At 38.9% G+C, this 12241-nt stretch overlaps 3 protein-coding genes across 3 annotated transcripts; 1 reads left to right on the top strand and 2 right to left on the bottom strand.

Annotated features, from left to right (window-relative positions):
• The first annotated feature begins 1504 nt into the window (after positions 1-1504).
• LOC111479255 (G-type lectin S-receptor-like serine/threonine-protein kinase LECRK4) lies at positions 1505-6085 on the top strand. The gene is given in 7 exon segments (XM_023123807.1): positions 1505-2121; positions 2636-2715; positions 2897-2948; positions 3053-3256; positions 3468-3778; positions 4379-5837; positions 5839-6085. Coding segments are annotated over 7 exon segments (2538 nt in total). The 5' UTR covers positions 1505-1929; the 3' UTR covers positions 6079-6085.
• Positions 6086-7156: 1071 nt separating this feature from the next.
• Positions 7157-7983, bottom strand: LOC111479135 (photosystem I reaction center subunit II, chloroplastic). The gene has a single exon (XM_023123629.1). The coding sequence runs from the start codon at positions 7918-7920 to the stop codon at positions 7294-7296; it is 627 nt and encodes a 208-aa protein (XP_022979397.1). The 5' UTR covers positions 7921-7983; the 3' UTR covers positions 7157-7293.
• Positions 7984-8781: 798 nt separating this feature from the next.
• On the bottom strand, positions 8782-11351 carry LOC111479134 (sugar transport protein 13-like). The gene is made up of 4 exons (XM_023123628.1): positions 11209-11351; positions 10809-11134; positions 9914-10038; positions 8782-9826 (listed from the first exon to the last, which is right to left on the bottom strand). Exons 1-4 carry the CDS (start codon positions 11339-11341, stop codon positions 8890-8892), a joined length of 1521 nt encoding a protein of 506 aa, XP_022979396.1. The 5' UTR covers positions 11342-11351; the 3' UTR covers positions 8782-8889.
• Between the last annotated feature and the right edge of the window lie 890 nt (positions 11352-12241).

Genomic DNA, 12241 nt, shown 5'->3' with positions numbered 1-12241 from the left:
CCCCCCCCCCCCCTTCGGACTTCGAGTAACCGTTGCGCGGGGAGAAAAAGGTAAATTTAATCCACAAAAACACATAATTAAAGGAAAAAATAAAAAAATAAAAAAAAACATGAAATGATTGAAATGGCGTCGTTTTGTTGACCACAGCTAGCTAGCTCAATGGCTTGTGTCTTCAATGGTGGAAATCAAGAGGGGCCATATGGCAGCTGGGATTTTTTTAATTAAAAATAATAATTTATTTTCTATTTTCTGAGTGTGTGGTGGCCCACCATTGATGACTAAAGTCTCCTTCTAATCCTTCTCCCTTTTTGGAATTTATATTTTTTTTTAATAAATTAATTGTTTAAAAAATAAAGATGTAAAATATGTTAATTCTTGAAATATCAATCAATGTCATTTCATGTAAAAAGGTATTGATTTCACAATTATACCAAATATTTGTTTTTTTGTTCCCCTTTTATTAATTACTTTTGTTTTTATTATTTAGAATCATTTTTGAAATGACATCATATATATATATTTATTTTATTTTCTATTTTTCGGTAAATTGAAATGACATGCATTATATACATTATATATATATATATATATATACATCCACAAATTTAAATTAGGAAATGGAAAATAATGAGTGAAAAAAGGTGAAAAAAAAAAAGTAATTCTGAAGAAAAATAATAATTACGAACAGAGAGTTCTAATACTCTGAGACAAATGTTTGCTGCGTTCGTCTGAAGTAACTTAAAAGGCAGAATAAAATAATAATAATAAAATTAAAAAAAAAGAAGAGGAAAATCCTGACTGAAAACACCCTGCCCTAAGAGAGTCCTTAAGTCTTCGGGGGGCAGTGTCCTAAACTTAGACACCCTGCCCTAAACCCCCCACTCTTCTTCTCATTCTTTGTCTTCTTTTGTTTTCGGTGTGTTTTTTTTTTTTTTATACTTAATTTTGGTCTGATTTAGAGAATGATCCTGGATTTATAAGTAACGAATACATCTTCATTAATATAAGATTTTTTAGGGAAAGTCTAAAGTAAAGTCATGAGAACTTATACTAAAAGTGGATAATATCATACTGTTATGGAGAGTCGTGATTTCTAACATAGTATTAGAATCATACCCTTAACTTAATCATGTCAATAACATCTTTAAATGTCGAGCAAAGAAGTTATGAGTCTCGAAGACTCCAGAGAAGGAGTCAAGCCTTGATTAAGGGAGGACTCCATAGGCCTCCGGGGAGTTTTCTAGGATCTATATTTGCACATAATTGAATCTTTTTTATATATATATAAAAAAAAAAAAAACACAATTCTATTTTCTTCATGATTGGAGCGTTAATTCATCCTTCATGGGCTCAACTGAACCAACAGGCTTCACTTGGACTCTAGCTGTACTGGACTTATATTGGGCCACGGCCCAAATTTATTTTTATGTGGACACCGCTAGGCACGTGCCGTGACTTTTATTTATTTATTTATTTTGAAATTTCTAAGGGAAGAAAATTTATCTTAAATGGGAGAGGCTGGGCCTCGAGGCCCCCAGTTTGTTCATCCAACGCTCTGCTTCCAATTCCAATGGCTGCCATCAAAGTCTTGTATCTCTCTCTCCCATTGCTTCTCTGTTTTCTTCACTGTTACGCTCAGAACGGCATCGTTAATTTGAGGTCATCAATCGTTGCTGGGTCGAATCATTTTTGGGTATCTCCCTCCGGCGAGTTTGCTTTTGGGTTCCACGAGATCACCCCTGACAGATACCTTGTCGGCATAGTGTTCGACAAAATTCCTGGAGAACTTTGGTATGGTCCGCTAACAGAGACGACCCAGCAAACGCTAAGTCCACCATTATTCTCAAATCTTCCGGCGAATTTGCTCTGATTCAAGCTAACAACACTGAAGTTTCAATCTACGACGGCAACGACACTACCTCGGCTTTCATGTCTGACGATGGCAACTTTCAGCTGCTGAATTTCTCCTCCGATCCCATATGGCAGAGCTTCGATCATCCCACCGATACTCTATTGCCTGGACAGGTTTTTAAACTATTACTCAACTCAGAATTTTATATTCTATTTTGCTCCAAATTTATATGCATGTTTGGTTCCCACAATAATACATACACTATAAAAGTCATTGCATTGATACAACAATAAACAAATATAGGCTAAAGGATTTGTATCGATATATACTTTCATTCTTTCTTTAGCTTATATTTCTGCTTGTATTTTCTTTCTTCCGTTCTTTGTATTCATCTTGATCAAGTGTGTGTGTTGTTGTGCGATCCTAATAGCTATAAAAGTCATTCACTCAACTTAGCCATGTCAATAGAATCCTCAAATATTGAATAAAGAAGTTGTAAGTCTCGAAAGAATAGTCAAAAGTGACTAAGTGTCGAAAAAAGGAGTAGTCAAAAGTACACCATTTGTTCAAGGGCTCGAGAAAAGGAGTCGAGCCTCAATTAAGGGGAGGTTGTTCGAGGGCTCCATAGGCCTTAAGGGAAGCTCTATAGTGTACTTTATTCGAAGGGAGGATTCTTAGGATAACGTTCACATTAGCTAATTTAGAGAATGATAGAGAATGATGATGAATTTATAAGTAAAGAATACATATAAGAGGTTTTTTGGGAAGCAAATCTTATAATAGATTCGGGTATTCATGTTGGATGTAGCAGACGACAGCAATGTCCTCTTGACTTCTTTTCGAAAGGGTGATCCTGCTTATAAGTATTCGTGTTGAGATATGATTCAAAGTATTCATTTTAAAGTAGTTGAGATATGATTCAAATATTCAAACTACCAAAATTTGAGGATATTTCTGGTCCTGCGTATAAGCTTTAAATACTGTAATTAAAGCACTGCAACATTCATCTATTCTATCTATTCTATCTATTCTTATCTCTTTCAGTATCCTTTTTCCAACAGTTTTGGTATCAGAGTCAAATTCGTTCGACACGAGGGCGAGTGATTATTTTCTTTCACAATACAAAAATGACAGTAGCTGGCTTTTCTTCCTCGCACCGTTGTTACCGATCTTTAATGGTGAGAAATATGAGTGGTGGAGCATCAAGATGAAGACCTTGCTCAGATCGCAGGAGCTATGAGACTTGGTGGAGCACGGTTTGTTGATGTATTAGAATTCACAATAGAAGAAAAGGACAGACTAAGAGAAACCAAGAAAAACGATGTCAAGGCTTTATTCATTATTCAGCAAGTAGTTCATGAGACTATCTTCTCACGAATTGTAGCAGCAACCACATCAAAGCAGGTATGGTCAATTTTAGAGGAGTTTATAGGAGATTCAAAGGTCATGACATTGAAATTGCAATCTATAAAATGTGATTTTGAAACTCTACTCATGACGAATGGCGAATTAATTACTGATTTTTTGTCAAGACCAATGACACTAGTCAGTCAGATGCGTACCTCAGATGCGTACCTATGAAGAAAAAATTTCAAATGAAACAATTGTTGCAAAGGTGTTGAGAAGCTTGACTCCAAAGTTTGACCATGTGGTGGCTGCCATAGAAGAAGCTAAGGATCTATCCATACTCTCCGTTGATGAATTGATGGGCTCGCTTCAGGCCCATGAGGCAAGAATCAATAGAGCATCAGAAAGGAATGAAGAAAAGGCATTACAGGTGAGGGAGACAACCAACCACGAAAGAGAAAATATTCATTTAGCAGTAGAAGTCATGGAAGAGGAGGATTTCGCAGCTTCCATGGCGGTTGTGATAACGGGGGTAGATGGAGAAGTGATGGACAAAGACAATTCAATGAACAAAGGAATGTCATAAAATGTTATCATTGCAGAAGGTATGGGCACCCAAAATCTGATTGTTGGTATAAAAATCAACGAATGAATTTTGCAGTAGAGAATGAAGAAGAAGAAAAGTTGTTTATGGCGTGCATGGATACTAATCCAAGAAAGGGTGACTTATGGTTTGTTGATAGCGGATGCTCGAACCATACGACAGACACCAAATCTTTATTCAAAGAGCTTGATGAGACGCAAAAAAATTAAGATGCAACTTGGAAACACAAAAGAGATGCAAGTTGAGGAAAAATGTACGGTGAAAGTCGAAACCAGTCATGGTAAGATAAAACAATTAGATAATGTTCAATTTGTACCTGATTTAGGTATAATTTATTGAGTGTTGGACAACTGACAGAGGACACAGTTATATTTGATGACAACACATGTGTCATTACACCCAAGAAATCAGGCCATAAAGTTCACATTGTCATGATTCAAATAAGATGTTTTCACTCCATATTTCTAATATGGAGGATTTTGCTCTTCCTGCTAGCACGAAAGATGACTCAACATCATGTCATCTCAGACATGGACATCTTCATATAAGCGGCCTAAAAATATTCCGAAATAAAGGTATGGTTTTCAGATTACGAAGATTTGGGGAGCCATGATCGATCCTTGCCTTGTGAACACAGTTTGCGGCTTAAATGGTCTCTGCATATCATCCGACAACGACACAGTAACCTGTGATTGCTTGCCGGGCTTTGTTCATTTGGATCCGACCGATGCTATGAAAGGATGTCGGCCAAAAACAGTGGACAATTACCGTAGTGAAGATTATGGGAAGACATTCGAGATCCAGGTGATCAATGATGTCGATATCGGCTTCCCCCCTGCAGCAGGACAATTTTCAGTATTGGCTACTACAAACGACGTTGATGTTGAGGGATGCAAACAGGCAATTCTCGGGGATCGTTATGCCATGGCTGCAACTTTGAATGGCAGGACATGTCTTAGCAAAAGGACGCCATTAATGAATGCTAGAAATACTTCCAATACTAAAGGATTAAGAACTCTAATTAAAGTGCCTTCAGGAAACAGTCTGATGGGTTTAAACAACAAACCAAAAGACAAATCGAAATACCGAAAGTTCCTGGAGATCGGCAATATAATCGCTGGAGTTCTTGCTTTTTGCTTCGGAGTCGTTGCCCTCTTCTCTCATCCCATAACTGGAAGATTGTCGATAAGGAAGCAACTCTCAAGTGCAAGTGCCATCGGAATTAATTTCCGGGAATTTACTTACCAGGAATTAGATGATGCAACCAATGGATTCGACAGGATCCTCGGCCGGGGATCTTTTGGCAAAGTGTACGGCGGAAATTTACACATAGACGGTGTTGAGGTGGAAATTGCCGTGAAAGTGCTCGACAAAATGCATGAAAGAACTGAAAGTGAGTTCGTGACGGAGCTCACAATCATCGGCCGGACGTATCACAAGAATTTGGTCCGATTGTTAGGTTACTGCATCGAAAAGGAGAATCAATTTCTTCTAGTGTTCGAGCTAATGCCGAGGGGAGCACTATCAAGTTTCCTCTTCGGCAGTGGCGAAAAGCCGAATTGGGCACAGAGGGTCGAAATTGCGTTGGGAATAGCGAGAGGATTAGCGTACTTACACGAAGGGTGCGAGATGCAGATCATCCATTGCGACGTGAAGCCCAAAAACGTACTCCTCGACCCCAATTACACGACGAAAATCGCAGATTTTGGGATATCGAAGCTGTTGATGAAGAACCAAACGAGAACAAACACGGAGGCGAGAGGGACATTTGGGTACATGGCGCCGGAGTGGCTGAGGGGAGCTCCGGTGACGGCAAAGGTGGATGTATTCAGCTATGGGGTAATGCTGTTGGAGATAATTTGCCGTAGAAGGAACGTTGAGTTGGATCGAGTGGAAGAAGAAAGTGAGGAGGAGGACTTGGTTTTATCGAATTGGGTTCTGAGTTGCGCGGCGGCCGGTAAACTGGAGACGGTGGTGGGAGATGAGCCGGAAACATTAAGGGATTTGGACAGGTTTGAAAGGATGGCAATGGTGGGGCTTATGGTGCATTCATCCAGATGCGTCTCAAAGACCATCCATGAAGAAGGTGACCCAAATGTTAGAAGGCACGGCCGATGTTGGAACCCCTCCTCAGCTTCTGCGCGCCACAACCTCCTCCTCTTCTGCCTACTTCTGTGGACCGGGTCCATCCCTTAAAGTGAATAAGCTTCAACTTTTTTCGTCTTATTTTAAAGAAAATAGTCTTCCTTTTACGTTCTTTTCAATTCATTTTTAAATGTTCCCTGCTTGATTTATTATTGTTATAAAAACAAATAATGGTAGATAATAATTTGTGATTCTATATCCGTCTCAACTAAACCTTGTTTATAAGAGTGTGTAAACCTCTCTAACACACTCATTTTTAAACCATTAAACTAACGACAATATGTGACGGATTAAAGTGGACAATATTTACTAAAGATGGACTTAGACTCTTACAAATGGTATCAGAGTCAGACACTAGACAATGTGTTAGCGAGAGGGTTGAACTGTGAAGGGAAGTGGACATGAGGTGGTGTGCCAACAAGAAGGCTGAACCCTGAAGAGGGTGGACATGAGACGGTGTGTCAGCAAGGATGCTGGGCTCCGAAGGAGGTAAATTGGAAGATCCCACGTCAATTGGAGAAGGAAACAAATGCCAGCGATGACGTTGGGTCCCGAAGAGAGATGAATTGTGAGATCTCACATCGGCTGAAGAGGGGAACAAAACATTTTTTTTATAAGGGTGTGGAAACCTCTCTCTAATATATGCGTTTTAGAAACTTTGAGTAGAAGCCCAAAAGTTTAAGGGCTCAAAGAGGATAAGGGCGTGGAAACCTCTCCCTAAAATATGCGTTTTAAAATCTATAAGAGAAAGTTCAAAAGTGAAAACGTAAAAGAGGACAATATTTATTAGTGGTGAGTTTGAGCTTGAGGACATTTTCATTTACACGAAGACGAAAGTCCGAAAGTGAAAGCGTAAAAGAGGACAATATCTACGGATGGTAAACTTGAACTTGAGTTTGAGGACATTTTCATTTACACAATACGACACAGGTATCTAAACTCTTTCAAAGGGGGCTTAGATTCTTTTCCTATCACTTCTTTGGTATGTTTTAAGCAAGAGTTTTGTTGAAACTTGCAGGCCTCAGACACACTTTTTGTTCTGAATGCTGATGATTTTGACCAGAGAATCAAACAAAGAATCAAAGAGAGAACAAGATCTTCGATGGAAAAACAAAGAATCTGTCCCTTCTTGGTTCTTTTCATTTATTTCAAGTTCTCGAGATGAACGTAAACACCAAAATCTCTCCCTAACAAACACTTTTCCGGGTAATGAAAGAAATGGCTTAAAGCTAACTGATGAATATCATTTATAGGATATGTTTGGATGAACAAACATCAGAATTCAGCAGAACAGAGCATTATAACAATTAATATCATAAGAAAAGCATTAGAAATAGGAAATTTCTTACAAATCATACACTTGTTTTCCAGTGAACTTGACTTCAATGGGGCTCACATTCTTCCCTATGGACCTGAAGTTCTGCCCAACTCCTTCCCTGCCTGGATTCACCTTCTCTGGATAAACCCCATCTTTGGGATGCAAATACTGAACTTCCCCATTCGGAAACACCCTGTAAAATTGGTACTTAATCTTGTACTTGGATCTCAGCCTTGTCCCCAGAGCCAAACACTGCTCCTTCCTCGCCAATTTCAGCAGATTCGGGCCCTGTCGCATGATGGCTGCGCCTCCCGTTGGCATTTCGAAGATTTGCTCCTTCGGGGATTCCCATGTTATGACATAGAATTCCTCGACCTGGGCCTTCCGGAGTAGTCCCCCGGTGCTGCCGGCGAAGATTGGGGAAGGGGTACTTGGGTCGAGCTCTGGTGGGGAGAATCCGGCAGGAGCCTCCGTAGCCGCCGCCTCGGCCTCAGCTGAAACTTTGACTATTCGGGAAGATGCGGCAGGCTTGATGAGGGGCTTGGAGTTGATGAAGCAGAGAGTGGAGGATTGCTTCCATGGGATGGTAACGGCGGTGGATTTGGGGGTCGAGAGAGATGGGGTGAAGAGGGTTGCTTGAGCGGCCATGGCCATTGGAGCAGCAGAGGGAGACGAGAAATGGAGGATTGGAATTGGTGGATTGGGAATGGAGGATGATCAAGAACATTAAGAAGATTTTAATCGTTTTTTTTTTTGTGGGTGATGAGAATTTGGGTGTGGATAAGATGATCCTTGTTGGGCCAATTAGAATCCTTGATTTTGATACGCATACCTCTTCCACACCCTTTATTCATCCTCAATTAATTCCAACTCATTTTTCTCAAGTATAAAATTTAATTTTTTTTTTCTTTTCATCTAATTCGGTTGAATTCCCGAACGAACCCCGTTGTACCCTAGATTAGAGACAATGAGTATCCTCAACTGCTAGGCTAAGAACTACCTAAGGCCTCTAGAGACGTAGCAACCTAAGCTCACATACTTTTCCTTTTGGGCTTACATTTTAGAATGCGTTTATTAGGGAGAGGTTTCCACACTCATATAAGATATGTTTAGTTCTCCCTCTCCAATTAATACGTGATCTATCCACCTTCTTTAGGGGCCCAACGTCCTAGTTGGCAGCCGTCTGGTGTCTAGTTCTGATATCATTTGTATTAGTTAAATTACCTTAAGACTAACACGAAAGACTTAGCAACTAGGTTTGTTACAAATGAGCTAACGAACCTAAAAATAAAGGGAACCCAAAAGACCCAAGAACAACCTGTTATAAATAAAACTTAATTAATTGCAAACAGATTACTAATAAAAATACTTACTCAATAGATTATTTTACTCACTAAAATTATCTAATTTTCTTTCTAGATAAACGTAATGTGGCATGATCGAGACAATGATGCAAACGAGTTGTAGAGTTTAAGATACTGTAAGCAAATCGGATTCCCGATGAGCGGCCGTTACTATAAAAAGCCCTTACAAATTGCATTTTTACCAAGGAATAAGTAGTACCCTAAACAAGTATATATTGCCATGATTGGGCAACAAAATCAAAGGCAAGAGCAAACCAAATCAAACTTTCTCATACACATCATTCATAAATCTCTTCCAAAACCAATGTCGCTTCCAAACTCTCTCCGTCATTTCCTCGATCGGCACGCCCTTTGTCTCCGGGACCAAGAACACCACGAACACCGACATCATAAACACCCAACCAGAGAAGAACAAGAAGATACCGAACTTCATATGACACAACATCGACAAAAATGACTGCGCTATCACAAAAGTAAACACCATATTCACACAAACCGTGACACTCTGCCCAGCCGATCTCGCCTCCAATGGAAAAGTCTCACTCGGAATCAACCATCCCAATGGACCCCAAGACCACGCAAAAGACGAAACAAAAGTGCACACCATCAACACCACCACAATCGCCATCCCCCGCGACATGTTGTTCGTGTTGTCATCCAATTTCAACCCGAGCACCACTGCGATGATCATTTGAGATATGAACATTTGAACTCCAGCTTCGATCAACAGCACTCGTCGACCGAGCTTGTCGACCGAGTAAATCGACACCAATGTCGAGAGCACATTGACAGCGCCTGTTATCACCGAAGAATACAGAGACGCATCGCTGCCAAACCCCAACGTGCTGAATAAAACAGGAGCATAGAACATAATCGCATTGATTCCTGTGAATTGTTGGAAGATCTGCAACATTACGGCTATCACAAACGGCGGGCGATTCTGCCGCTTAAGGAGGCTTTTGAATGGATGCTTCACTGCTTGAGCAATGCGGCTTGCCTCGACGATCTCCATGTACTCTGGCTCGACATTGTTTGTGCCTCTAATTTTCTTCAGCACTGATTTTCCTTTCTCTAAATGGCCTCGTTCGATCAAGCTATTTGGAGTATCATCCACCAAGATTGCTCCAAGAGTTAATAGCAATGCTGGAACACCCGCCAGCCCCAGTGATACCCTCCAGCCCCATCCTCCTCCAATTCTGTCATACATTATGAATTTTTCTTAAAAAAATCTAAACTTGATCACAACCTAGAAGCTGAAAATGCCTATAAACTTCAAATCTTACTTGGATGTGCCATAATTGACGAGGTTTGCAAACAAAATACCGAGGGTTACATTGAATTGGAACAGTATATTCAAAGCTCCACGAATCCTCGTTGGAGCTATCTCTGATAAAAACAGAGGCACCGCCTAGTTTCAACGCCAAAATTACAAGATGTTAAAAATGAGAAACATAAGCAATCTCTAAGAGAAACCGAGCCACAACTTATTTTGAATCAAGAACCTCTAAAATGGTACGATATTGTCCACTTTAAGCATAAGCTCTCAGGATCTGCTTCCCTAAAAGGCTTCCTACCAAAAAAAATAGGATCATTCTCTCCCAACAATCCTCCCCTCAAACAAAGTACACCATAAAGTCTCTCATGAGGCCTATGGAACCCTCAAACAGGCTCCCCTTAATTAAGGCTAAACTCCTTCTCCAAGTCATCGAATAAAGTACAAGGAGTCCTCAAACAAAGTACACCCTTTGTTTGATAATTGAGCCACTTTTGACTACACATTCAGACTCACAACTTCTTGTTCGACATTTGAGTATTCTATTGACATGACTAACTTAAGGGCATGATTCTGATATCATATTAGAAATCACGAAACTCTACAATGGTATGATGTTGTCAGTTTGAGCTAAGCTCTCGTGACTTTGCTTTAAACTTAATAAGTGAAGTCTCGTACATGTATTCCTTAGTTATAAACTCAGGACCATTTCTAAGTTAGCTAATACAAACTCGCTGATTGAAAGTACAATATTTAAAGTTTAAATAGGATAGAAGCTACGAACTAATTCTTAATTATACAATAAAATATATTATATAAATATTTTTAATATCTAAAATCAAATTTTATAATAACGCAAGTTATGTATAAAACCAGTAGGGATTCAACGAGGAATGCAAGCAAACCTGGTTGGCAAATCCAACTCCACAACCGAGAGAGATTCTTCCAAGAATGAGCATAAGAAGGCTAACGGCAGTGGCGTTCAAAACAGTTCCGACAATGAAAAAAATCCCAGCAATGAGCATAGTATGTTTCCGACCAAGAACTGTGGTCGTGTAAGAAGCGAAAAACGTGGCAGTTAACGCCGCCAAATACAGAGAAGAAGTGAACAACTGTAAGCTTTCATTGTCGTATTTACAGTAATTGCTATCCTCCGCTTCGTGACTTTGAATCCTCTCGTACACCACCGGAAAGAACTCTCTCAAGAACGAAGGCATCGACGTCACTCCCCCTGTTTCGACATGTCGATCAATTCCCCCATAAACAAACTAAGAACAAAGTCAAATTTGAGACAAAATAACTCACCAGAAACGCCGATATCATAGCCGAACATAAGCCCTCCGGTGGCCGCCAATATACACGAAATCATAACCACCGGCGTTATCTTTGCCTCGAACTCGACGCCGCCCGGAGCCACCGCAAACGCTGCTGCAGGCATTGTTACCAAAATTTTCCGATGGAGATTGATTTTTCAAACGTGTGGGATTTAAATATTTATAATGAATTGGATAGGAAGGAACAGAACGACAGTTTCCAAAACAGAGTAAAATCCAAAGTTTTTTGCGGATGATCAGAACATGGTATGGGTGTGTCGGATCAACTGTTTCAGAAACAGAGTGTGTATATACATAGTAAAAATGATTAAGAGATAACGAAGAAGTAAAGTAAATGGCGTGAGATTACTTGGAAATATTATCCAAATCCAACCAAATGAAACGTTCCAATGTATTCAAACTGACCAAATTCATGGAGCATCCTTTTTTTGCATCAAAAAAGGAAAAATAATAAGACATTATTTTTTTTTTCCATTTAGGTTTCATTTTTTGTTTCTCAACATTACCTAAAATGGAAGAACATTAATGTACATAATCCGACCCGTTGACCCATGATGTATATTTGTCCGCCTCACAATTATAAAATATATTTATTAGAAAAAAGTTTTCACATTCTTATAATCTCACGAATAGAAACTACAAAAGTAATTCCAAATTTATATTAATAGAAACTATAGAGATTTTACGAATTTATTAACATTTATGTTAGTGACAATTCATTAATAAAGTTTATATTGTTTTTTAGTATTAGGTACATAGTCAAGAATTACATTCCATCTCCATTTACAACTTCCTATATATATGCTAAATAAATATATATTCTTAAAACATTAAAAGATTATATTATAAATTAAAATTTTAAAAATTATGTTTTACATTAAAAAAAAATTTCTTATTACATATTATTAGATTTACTATTATATTTTAAGAGATTATATTGAAAAATTATATATTAAAACATTATATATATATATAACAGTAAAAAAAAAAAAAAAAAAAAAAAA

The sequence above is a fragment of the Cucurbita maxima genome, unplaced genomic scaffold (assembly GCF_002738345.1).
Source record: "Cucurbita maxima cultivar Rimu unplaced genomic scaffold, Cmax_1.0 Cma_Scf00005, whole genome shotgun sequence".
Taxonomy (NCBI): domain Eukaryota; kingdom Viridiplantae; phylum Streptophyta; class Magnoliopsida; order Cucurbitales; family Cucurbitaceae; genus Cucurbita; species Cucurbita maxima.
The sequence above is the reverse complement of the archived record's forward strand: the minus strand, read 5'-3'. Positions and strand labels throughout refer to the sequence as shown.

Excerpts from the sequence above, each read along its gene's own strand:
- LOC111479135 (XM_023123629.1), bottom strand. The coding sequence starts at position 7,920 with ATGGCCATGGCCGCTCAAGCAACCCTCTTCACCCCATCTCTCTCGACC.
- LOC111479134 (XM_023123628.1), bottom strand. The coding sequence starts at position 11,341 with ATGCCTGCAGCAGCGTTTGCGGTGGCTCCGGGCGGCGTCGAGTTCGAG. Across the intron at positions 11,135-11,208 it reads CTATGATATCGGCGTTTCTG|GGGGAGTGACGTCGATGCCT; the intron begins GTGAGTTATTTT and ends ATGTCGAAACAG. Across the intron at positions 10,039-10,808 it reads GAGTTGGATTTGCCAACCAG|GCGGTGCCTCTGTTTTTATC; the intron begins GTTTGCTTGCAT and ends CGTTGAAACTAG.